Source organism: Vespa crabro, chromosome 2 (genome assembly GCF_910589235.1).
Source record: "Vespa crabro chromosome 2, iyVesCrab1.2, whole genome shotgun sequence".
Lineage (NCBI taxonomy): Eukaryota > Metazoa > Arthropoda > Insecta > Hymenoptera > Vespidae > Vespa > Vespa crabro.
Genome location: NC_060956.1, coordinates 2,387,111 through 2,400,000, shown reverse-complemented (window position 1 = coordinate 2,400,000; position 12,890 = coordinate 2,387,111). Strand labels below are relative to the sequence as shown.

The window sequence follows — 12,890 nt, the reverse complement described above, 5'->3', positions numbered from 1 at the left end:
ATATTTTGGCAATTCTCATGATATTGTCGCATTTCACCACACATGCAGAACCCTCGAAATTGGCTTGGCCCTGTTCGTTGCAAGAGCACGGATCAAAGAGATAAAATTTTCCATAATGTTGCATAACAGCAACAGCCATGTTGGTAGTATGCAATATACCGGCACAATTTGTACGAAAAAACATATTTAAAGCTTCGGATAGATCATAGACAAATAATAAACCAGCTGCGGTGTGATTGTGAATGTGTATGGTAGCACGAAAATCACCTACGATGAAAACAGTCAAGAGTTCACTTGGTGAGAGATTTCTGGCACCTGGACGTGCGGCACGAACGCTGTCGGAATGTAAAAGATCTCCGTATTTTAGCACAGCATCGATCAGATTCGGTGTCCAAGAAGATGGAACGTGTAACAGACCAACTACAATGGCAACTGCAGCAATGGCAGTGCTCTGGAGTCCTCTATTCTTTACGTCAAATATACGATGACCCATGTGCAAAGTACCACGTAGAACGCTTTGTTCTTCATCAACAATGTTATAATCCGTTACAATTTCAACAGCCAATGTTGTCGTCCTCTTCATCGTTGTAACAGGTATTGGCGGTGCTATGCAATCGAAATATGGACAGAAATCAGCAGGACAAGGCAATGGTTCGATCATTACCGTTTTTATTATCACTCGAGAGATCTGATAATTAGCATATTTTTCTCGTTCGTCGATGTTAGCAAAGATCAATTCGTAAAATGGTTCCATGCAGGCGAACCACATGACGCAGGAGGTTCCATAGAAATCGGGAAGACCTTGATCGTTACGTGCACGAGGATCGTACATGAAATAAATACCCTTGTTTTTCCAAATGGCTATCATGCCACGGCCAGTAACCAATATTCCAGCACGATTGTTTTCAAAAAATTTTTTCAAACCTTCTTCGAGTAAAATAGGTGGTGGCGGAGGAGGTCGAACCCTAACAGGCCTACCTTTTTTTCCTCCAGCTTTTTTGGCCTTCTTTTCGCCTTTTTTTTTCTTCTTCTTGTCCTCAGGATCAGGTGGGGGTATAGAAACTATACCTGATACCGTGTTAGATTCTATATCTGCAGTCAAAATATTGACACCTACGTAAAAGATTCTAATTATATCCTGAGGTATCAATCTCAATTTTCCAGGCTTTGTCTTCATAGTTTCGCGATGAACGTTACTACCAATAACAAGAATTTCATTCATTGTTTTTTTCGTCCAAGTTATGGGATTCTTGATTACGGACATTCCAAGGCTAACCACACAATTCGCTGCGCTTTGCCTGTTACGTAAAATTTCGGGGAATATTTCGTCACCTTGATGATACTTTCCTCGTAGAATCGCACGAGCTTCACCTTGGAGTCTATGATAAGCGTTTAATGGTGGTAAATTCGATGGACGTATTGCTGGACTGGGATCAAATTTCCATGGTGCTGATTTATTCCAATCAACAACGTCGATCGCTGTGATCTCATAATCGCCTTCTTTTCCAAGATGTTTTAATAGATATTCAACCAAGGTTTCAATGTTATCAAATCGAAATATTCTTGGTGCTATTGTCTCTTCCTCTTCGGTACGAGTGATCCAATCGGGTATAAGAGAGTAATAAACATTCTTGAACTTCCAAATGGGTATGTGTCGATTATCATTCGCAATTAATATACCAGAATCGTAATTTTTAAAAAATTTATCTAATCCACTTTGCAAGTTTTGTAATTTAGGTATTTTCCCACTAAGATCGCCAGCCTCGATACAATCTTTAACCGTTAAATCGATTCTACGAGAAGAAAGAAAGAATTCCGTGATGATTTCATTGATACGCGGTGCTTTAACTTCTCCTAATCTCTCGACGCATTTGGAATGTAATTTATCACCAGTAACGATCACCTCGTCGATAATATCAGTGTTCCAATATCGTGGTTCGTATACTTTGGAAAAAATGATAGCCATTGTGGCAATAGCTGCAGTCTGATTATTACGATTAGCTTCGTCGAATCTAGCATCTGTCATCGTGACGTTCCCACCAATACTCCAAACGCCATCATCAAGTTTAGGAAAATTATGCCAAAGTTCATCGCCAGAAGTGGTACGCCTAGGATGTTCCGTTTCAGTAAGACGTGTCTCAAATACATTGTTCACAGTCACGTTATCTATTGCTATATCCTTTTCATCGATCAAACCTACCCCAATTTTGGCAGCCAAGGATGCAAGATCTGTGAACCACATTACAGCGGCTGGATCTTTATCCGAAGGTTCACCACGAGAATCTCTACCTCTAGGATCCATCATGAAAAAAATCTCTTTTTCTTTCCAAAACGGCATTATGATATTGTTCTGTTTGATTATACCCATAACGTTATTTTCAAAGAATTGTTCCAAAAATTTACCGATATCGGTGGATTTACCAACAATATCATCTTCTTCCACAATAATATTCATACGATTAACACCAATGGCAAAGTTTTCAGTTAGTTCAATCGGTAAAAGAAAATTTCTTGTGTCCTCTTCGATATCTGGTTCTGGTAAATTATTAATATTATCCGTTGCTATCTTGTCGCCTATCTTCAATATATCATCGACTACCTCACGATACCATAAATGTGGATTATAAAGTTTCGTCATGGCTAAAGCAGCCAGAGAACTCGCCGCCTGTTGTTTGTCCCGCATTTGTCTTTTAAACATCTTTTCGTTTGCTTGATTGAAACTACCTTGTATTATTGCGCCACCGTCGGCTAATTTCGAATAATGATACATCTCTGGTTCATCCGGTGTTTCCTTATCTATTTCTAATTCTTCTTCCGTCATAGGTAATCCTATAGACAAACTTTTCAAATTATGAATGAAATATTCGGTTCCACGATCCCGTGGTATAAAAGCATTTGTTGCGATAAAAGAAGACAGAACCTTAGGACTGAGAGTTCGTATCACACAAGCAACATTTTCCTCTTCCGCCCCCGCTACAGGGGTATGACCTAATTTTCCACGAGGATTTGGATCGAAGCAATAATAATACGTCACTTTTTCATCGTTTTTATCGCGAAACTTGTATTTCATATCATCCTCAAATTTCCAAATCGCAACAGCCAAGTTACCTAACTCGACTATACCATATTGATAATTTTCAAAGAATTTCTTAATTCCTTCTTCTAAATTTAATACATTTTTTCCGGGTGTTGTATTCAAATCACCAACTATAATAGAATCGTCTAATTCGATCTTTACTTTTCTATTCTTTAAATAAAAATTTTTCTTCAAACTGGTTATCAGAAATGGTCGCTGAATACCCTCTGTTTTTTCCGATGGATAACAAACATTGTAATAATCGTCACCGTCTCGTATAGCTTCATCGATAATCTCACTTGTCCATTTGGCTGGTGGTGTCTCTTTGGCATAAATCAAAGATACCACGGGTATAGCCAAACCTTGAATACCTTTACTATTTTCAAATGACTCATCTTGGTTAGAAATTTCACCACGAAGAATCCAAGTTTCTCCTGGTGTTCCCGGCTCGAAATCATTCCAAGCTCTAATACCAGGAATATCTTCCAGTATTGTAATGTGTCGTATGGTAAATCGATCGTTCTTTCGAGTTTGTTCAAGATTCTTGATAAACCATGCTGCGAGATCATCAGATTCTGGAAATCTTATGACGCAACATTTTCCAAGAACTTGTTTTTGTGCATTACTGTTACCAGCTTTACCACCTTTAGCTTTTTCTTCAATTATTCTATTACCGAAACTATCGCAATAACGTGGATCGAAAGCATAATAAAAATCATCTTGAGTCCATATAGCTACAGCCATCATAGGAGTTTCAATGATACCTTCATTATTAATCAAGAAAAATTCACGTAATCCTTGCTTTAAATTAAGTATATCCGGAAGTTTCGAAATAACCGTTCCAGTAATAGTTATCAGATCAACGTTGATCACTAGTTTATGATCTTCTATTTGAATATAATTGTCATCGAGATCAGCAGCAGTCATTGTCTTGAGGAAAGGCTTTTCGGTCTTAACAATTGCATAAAGTTGATCACCTAATGCCAATATCTCGTCTAATTTAGGTCTCAGCCAAGTTTTAACAGGATGTATCTTCTTCATAGCAATAGCCATTACACAGTTAGCCACATTTTGACCACCTTTACCTTTGTATATGTCACTGGCTTCATGAGTCAAGCCATGAAGTATTGCCATTTTTTTAGGTAATTCTTGAAAGGACGAAGGTATATTAACCTGCATGTTATCGTAAGGATAACCAGTGTCGAAAGTACTCAAATCGACCAATGGTTCCGTAGCAAACATTTTATCGATACTATAATTCGAAATAGTTATGGTCAATGGTTCTTTGTGAAATTTGGCAATTGGCATTACCTTAACCTTTTCACTTTTAGGAACAGGCCTAGTACAATCCATTTTATTTTCGTCTATATCAACGGGATTAATAGATCTAAGAACACTTCTGTCAATTACCAAATCGGTTTCATCGGGAATTTTATCGATGTAACCACGGCCCACCTCGTTAACTCGTAAAATAATCATTTTGTCTATACAATATCTCGAATCGTAACTTTTGTTCATATTCTTTAGAAAATGATCACGCATGTCGTTCATGCATTTAAATCTGAGCAAACAGGCAACCCCATCCTGACGACGTAAACCATGCTCTTCGCATGGTCCAGGATCAAAATATAAAAAACCGATGCCGGAATGACGCCACATTGCTACTGATGTACCTTGAGCAGTAATAATGCCAGCATCATTGTTGTTAAAGAATCTTATTATGCCCTCGGAAAAATCTGAACATCCTATGGTCTCGCTAAATAGATTACCATAAATACCGGTCTCCTCGATGCAAATTAAAATCTTATAATTGCCAATATAGAATTCTGGAAATACTAGGGTAGCTTTCATGTACTCGTTATCCTTAACGCGATTTCTCATCATACTTATGCGAAATAACTTATCCCCGTATTCAATAACTTGATCTACGTAATCCTGTATCCATTCTTTAGGGTCAAATAATCGACCATAAACGATTGCGACGACTGAACATGGTGCTGCTTGACGACCACGGCTTCTGTATTTGAAATGACTATCGTTCATCGCAAAGGAACCACGTAAAATTGAAGAAGTCGGTGTCAGGACACGAAAACGGTGCCATCGTTTGCCAAACTCGTATTTCGTAATTGACTTTCGTTTCTTCGTGTTCTTACCCTCCCCAGCCCCACCAGGGTCCTCTGCTATCTCTACTTTCTTTTGCGATGCATTTATCGTTTTCCTTTGGCTAAATATACATACATACATACATACATACATACATACATACATACATATATGTATATATATATACATATGTAAATTTTAAAATAAGAATGCCTATTGTCAATTGTGACTTATAGATTGATTATTCATAATTGAGTTATATTAAAAATTATGTTAATTATTAATCACTAATACGTGACTTACTCTGCCATAGTTCTCTTCTTCTTTTTTTTTTTTCCTTGTTTTTTAACTATTTTCTATCCATTTTATATTGACAATATACTATTAACGAATAATTTAAATGTAAATATAGGATATATATTATTTTTTAATTGCACTTGTAAATTTGTAATTTAGGAAAACATTTTTTTTATTGCATGACAGATGTCAGGTAAAATGTGTTAATCGAACAATCGAAATTAATTCGAGAAGAACAACTTCATTTATGATCCTGGATTTTAACGCGTAATCATCAAAACTTTTGCTCTCTCTAAACGCGTAAACTTATAAATTAATACTTTCTTATGCGAGAATACAAAAAAGTAATTCGCGAACGTAATTAAAATTTCTATCAGGGATATCGTTTTATTTTGTTCGAAAATTCGATTAGATTATCTCACTAATACGGACTTTAGAATAGAGTCATCGTTAGATCGTATATTCTCTAGATGCATCAACTTCCACGTAATGAAACCTAAGCTGCGATAATATTTGCGATATATTGAAACCTAATGATAAATCACGCAACGCAAATATTATCAATCGTATGGGTGCATATTTCAATGTATTTTAATAAAATCACTTCAATCTAATTTTGATTAAACATTAAAGTATTAACCCTTTAAATTGCCAATAATACATCTACATATTTAAAATAGATAAGATATAATTCAATTCAAAAATAATTCCTTTTAATTCGCAAATTTATATACTGATTATCATATGTATTAATTATATTTTATTATTCTTTATGCTTTTATCGTATGACAAATGCGTATCGATGTCGTATCTAGCACGCATCACTGCGAGACGCATGCTACAAAAAAAAAGGAAAACAAAAAAAAAAAAGAAGAAATATACATATGAAAGACTAAGAAGTCCACTATTTATTCTACCTACACAAAATCTATTGTTATGTACGCGTAAGAGGGGAAAAGTCAACACAAGCTTATACACCGATACGATAGACCAATGGTGGGGGTAATGTTCCCCGCTTGTATTCGTAGTTCATATTTTGTCCGTAGCTGTCGCTGAAGTCACACACGCTTCAAATAAAAGGTAATATATAACTTTAAGATTTCTTCATATTTAACAGACTCATACATATCAATATTTTTAAACGAATGTATATGATCAATTAAATATTAGTTTATTGTATTATGTGCACGTTAAAGATTGTGAATTTTAAAAATAATTAGAAAATTATAAAAATAATAAAGTATTTAAGTTTAGCCATATGGAAAGCACAATTTTTGATGTTTACTCGTTTTGCATATAAAAGAAAACTGATTCGATAATTATCAAAGTATATCAAAAGTACATTTTTATTGATATTAAATAAAGCTAACGATTTCAAATTAAAAATTGTATTGTATTGAAATATTAAAATAAAATTATTTTACATTTAACGAATGTTACGAAACTGTGCAATGTTTATGCAAAATGTTTATGCATTATTTAAATATTAAGTTTATCGTACACCGTGCATATGAAAGATTATTAAAATAATTATAAAATCACCGTAAGTATTAATTTTTTTTTTTTAATATTAGACATTTGAATGAAAATATTAAATAAAAATTATTTTATATATTATGGCGTGTTACGGGACTATGTAGTATTTAAACAAATATACAGACTTGATTATTATAAATGATTAATATAAATTCATTATAATGCTTATATCGAGAAAAAGAGAACTGAAACGTTTACTAATCGAAATACGAAAAAAAGATAATTAAACTCTGAAATTGTCAAAGTTATTGGCGTTATTTGTTTTGTTAATAGAGCTTATATGCAAAATTAATTTGAACAATTAATTAATAATTAATTAATTAACAAGAATAATTAATTAATTAGAAAATTTACATCCAATAACCGCGCGCTTATGTGTAAAATTAAATTATGAAATTATTTAGTTAAACGGATGAAAATTATTAGCTTTGTAATGTTTAAACTATTATATGATCGTTAATTTAAATATTAATTATACTTATGCTCTTACATATACACTTTAATATTATTAAAATGGATCAAAAAATCTAAACGTTTGTTTACGCACACATAACAAACAAAGAAACAAAATGTTTATATGAAAATCAGTAATGGGGGATACGAGTTCCTTCTCTTTTACCGTAAAATTCAAGAAGCGCCGCTATATAAAATGCTTTCCTTCATGAAAAATATTGAAAACAGAATTTACGCATAACAACGAGTCAAAGGTTAATTAATTTCTTGATTGATTTTTATGAGCAAGATCTCATTTTAAAGATGACGATTTAAACGAGAATATGACTTTTTTTCGAATCTTTCTGAAAAGCTTTATTTTTACTTATAAATTATTTTCGAAAGTAGTGTCATTTTTTTAAGACGAATTTCTTTCTGTTTTGTTTTCGAAAGACAATAAAGCTTTTATAAAAATTCTAAAAAAGACATGTTTTCGCTAAAAATCATCATCTTTAAATTGAAACCTTTTTTTCATCAACGGCATCCTATAATTACAACCGTATTCGTTATTGTCGCAAATCATTATAAAACTAAAGATTATAAACAACCTTAAAAACGTTCTATCCGTTTTCCATGTATTCCCATCATACATACTTACGTACATATTTTATGTTTTATGCTATCTTTCTTTTCTACCTGTACTTAATTCGTTATATAAAAACTTTTATAAAATTTTCGATCGATCTTCATGATATTTTTATATCATCCTTCCTCACAAAATAATTTATAACCATTGAAATTGAAATATTCATAAGGAAGAAAAGCCAATTACAAGAAAAAAAAAAAAAAAAAATATATATATATATATATATAAAGATTCAACAATATTGAATACAAATGGAGGTAATTGTAAAGTATACTTGAACTTTATTACATCAACATATGAAAAACGTAATAAATATTATAAATACACAATATAAAGTAAATTCGAATACAACTTGTTTTCTTCCTATAATCATTTCGTTTTAATGCCGTAGTATAATCTTCGTGTGTGTATTTTAATATTATGATGAATATACAACTAACTAGAAGGAGACTTGCAGTATATACATTTTATGGTAACAGAAATCAAGTTGCACGCGTTTACCTAGTCATCGAAAATATAGTTAGAATTATATATATATATATATATATATATATTTATTTATTTATATATACATATATATACATATGTATATATATATTCATTTATATATGTATATATTTATTTTTATTTATATATGTGTATATATATATATGTATATGTATACATATACGTATACATATATATACGTATACATATCTCTCTCTCTCTCTATATATATATATATATAGACAGAAACTTGTTTCGCAAATATCTGAAATTCTACAACGTTAACGCGGTAACAAAATTTTTTTGATTTCCTTACATAGATTACTTTTTTTCATGTTTTATGTATTTATTCATTTATTTATTTCTTTTCTTTTCTTTTCTTTTTTTTCCTTTCACGCAGTGATAAAAGCTTTCCTCTTTGCTATCATTATTTACAACGTATATATATATATATAAATATATATATATATATATATATATATATATATATATATATATATATATAATATGTATATACTTAACTAATTTCTAGTATCAGATTATTGTAACAAGTTACCAAAAAATATCTACAAGTAAAAATATAGATATAGATATATATATATATATATATTATATATTATATATATATATGTATATATATGTATATACATATAAACACACATACACATTAGACGCACGAACAGGGACAAGCATGTTGCGCGTATCACTGCTGTAATACAATTATATATGAAGGTTATTTATTTTTTTTTTTTATTTTTTATTTTTCTTTTTATTTATGTATATATATATACATATATATATATATTTATTTATTTATTTTTTTTTAATCTTTCTTATACGTTATTCATTTTGCAAACATCAACGAGAGGCCCTTTTTTTCTAGCAGTTTTGTCTTCCTATCGTATGCGTGTAAGTAGTATATATCTTCGAAGGTGTACATACATTATATACACATGTAAACAATATGTAGTTAAGTATCTGTGTGTGTGTGTGTGTATTCATACGTTTATATTTGTATCTGTGTTTATTTGTATGCGTGTGTGTGTGTGTGTGTATATACGAGCATTACTTCTTTTTTATTTATTCATTATTTCTTCGCTCCATGTTATCTCCTTTCCTTCTCTCCACCCACTCCCCCTCCTTCCACCCTTTCTATCATCCTAACACGAAAATAGTGTTCTTCTCTAACATTGGGCCGGTTCTAAACTCTAAAACATCAAATGTCCGTCCTTTTACGGCGCGTATAAAGCGTAATCTGTCCAAGGGGACAAACAGTAGAATTATAAACATTCATATACGTATATACATATACATATACATACACATATACATATGTATATATACATATATACATATATATACATATGTATATATACATATATATATATATATATATTATTCATTTTTTTTTAGAGTTCTCATCATACAGACGCATCATGGCAGTACACAATACACGTGTACTACGCGAGTATGCGTACATTAAAAAATATATCTAAACGATCCATCTACGCGTCAAACGCCACGCCACAGCTAAAAATTACCATGAATCACATTAATCTTATTAAAATATCTTTAACGGTATACGCATGTGTTTATATAACGTTTTTTAAGAAGTATTATTAAACGACTGTAGAGGAGATAATGCGCCATCACGCGTGCGCCGCGTATCTCTCATTCTCTCTCTCCCTCTCTCTCTCTCTCTCTCTCTCTCTCTTTCTCTCTCTCTATTTTTTTTCTTTTTTTTTTCTTTTTCTTGTAATTTATTTCACATAACTTATCAATTGTTTCGTACACACACACACATACACAACACACACACACACACACACACACACACACACACACACACACACATATATAATTTCGTTCAATTGTTTTCATCGATTCCGGCAAAAATCACATCGAAATTATTCGTGACGATGAAAACATTATTATTCGATGGTTTAGGAATATCCGGAGTCTTCTCGGTATATGCAATTTCAAATACTCGTACATTCGAATAATAAGGGCATTATTGAAAACAATATTTCGAAGGGACGATTTCAAGGAAATATTATTTATCTAAATAATAGTGTCGCTTATATTTTATTATTATTATTATTATATTATCCTCGGCATGATAACCGTATATGTATTCCCAATGAGTTTAATCACATTTAACAATAATAATATTTTAAACTATTATAGTAGATGATAAAATATGAACGGTTATTATATTAAAATTGCCGAAGATTAACAAACGTAATTGGATTTAATATATATATATATATTGACGAAACATTGTAATTTTTCAATTATTCATTTGAAATAATATTGATTTACTTTTCTCGCGTCACGCAAAAATTTCGATGATATTTATTATGTAAATCGATTAAAAAACGAGACTTTGCAGGTTTATTTTTATATATGATATCGACGTCTTACGCAATGATTTTTTTTTTTCTCTCGTTCTTCTTCTTTTTTTTTTTTTTTTTAATTTTTTTATCTTTCTTTTTTGTTTTTTTTTCTTTTTCTTTTTCTTTTTTTTTTTTTTTTTTCATCATCACAGATGGATAAACGCATGAATTCTCTCAAACCTTTTTGCTACTTCAACATTACATATACATACATATACATATATATATATATATATATATATATATATATATATATATATGTATATGATTACATGCTTTTTTTTTAATCCGATAAATATCATATCTTTTTGGTACTGTTAAGAGTTTAGTGTAATACTACATACTACGATAGGTTTGGTATATTAAAGTGTATTGTGTGAATCGTTTCGAAAGTTATATATTTCATTTGGTAGCAAAAGAATTTTTATAACGAAATAGATTATCAATGATAATTACTATCAATTCTTTCACTTATTCTTTTATGACGAGTGTGTGTGCGTGTGTGTGTATGCGCGCGTGTGTATATGTGTATGTCTGTATGTGTGCGCGTATGTATTAATATAACAATAATTAATCAGTACTGCACAAAAAGAAATCGAAAACTCTAATTTTTGTAATTGGTTGCACAATCTTAAGTTTTATCAGTCGTGTGTGTGAACGTTATTACAAAAGATTTTGCTGTTGTTTTTTGTGTATGTATATACATATACATACATACATACATACATATATATATGTGTATATATATATATATATATATTGACTGTACGTAGAAAAGAAGAAAACTAATGACGCGTAGAGCGGAAGAAATTTCACTATATGTATATGATTATATTGCAATAACAATTCGCAATATAATCGCTTAAGATTACGATCGAGTTAAATAGAAGTCATCGTTTCTCTTTTACTTAAGTTAGATAATAACATATATGCAGTACTTTCACGAGCTTTATCGCATGATAGACGTGAACTTTCATACAACAGGCGCAAATCAACAATAGTAACACACGATAAATTTTTATTACTTTTTTATCTTTAGTTTAATAAATCAAAAAAAAAAAAAAAAAAATAAAAATAAAAATAAAAGAAAAGAAAAGAAAATAAAAGTAATAATAATAATAATTATAATTATAATAATTATAATAATAATAATAATAATAATAATAATAATAATAATAATAATAATAATAATAATAATAATAATAATAATAATAATGATGATGATGATGATAATAATAATGATAATAATAATAATAATAATAATAATAATAATAGTAATAGTAATAGTAATAATAATAATAGAGATTCGCAGAAGTTCGCACGTTTGCTTTTCATAATTAAATTACATATGTATACATCAATGATATTATAAACGCATGTATTAATATCTCGAATATGTAATATATATATATATATATATATTTGTGAAAATGAATGTAAAGTTATCAAAGTAAAAAAAGAAGGCAAGAATTTAAAGGAAATGCTTTTTTTTTCTTCCGTGTGGATGTATACGACACGCTAGAAATGAGATTTGAAATTAAATTGAAATAATAGAAAATATTTGTAAAACCCATGCAACCATTTTGTTATTAAGAAATCACAAATAGGATTCTTTTTGATGAAATGACATTCCGATCGTATATGATGGATGATCCTTAAAATCGTCTTAATTTATACATACATGTATCCGTTCTTTATTAATTATATTCATCACTATCACGTATATGTCTGTATGCATATATGTATATATGTATATACACATATGTATTTACGAAATTCTAACGATCTTATTCCGAAGAATCACGAATTCTGCAATCTACTTTCTTATTTTAATTTGCCAAGTTGTGTGTAAATAGTCAAAAGTTTATTAAAAAAAAAAAAAAAAAAAAAAAAAAGAAAAGAAAAAAAAGAAGAAAAA

General features: G+C 30.3%; 1 protein-coding gene across 1 annotated transcript in view; it reads right to left on the bottom strand.

Annotated features, from left to right (window-relative positions):
* LOC124421706 overlaps window positions 1-5,521 on the bottom strand; it is a 6,476-nt gene extending 955 nt beyond the window's left edge. The window contains exon 1 of the mRNA XM_046957200.1: window positions 1-5,521. This exon is cut by the window's left edge and continues 955 nt beyond it. Within this exon, the coding sequence (XP_046813156.1) occupies window positions 1-5,368 (5,368 nt within the window). The 5' untranslated portion in view covers window positions 5,369-5,521.
* Window positions 5,522-12,890: the final 7,369 nt, after the last annotated feature.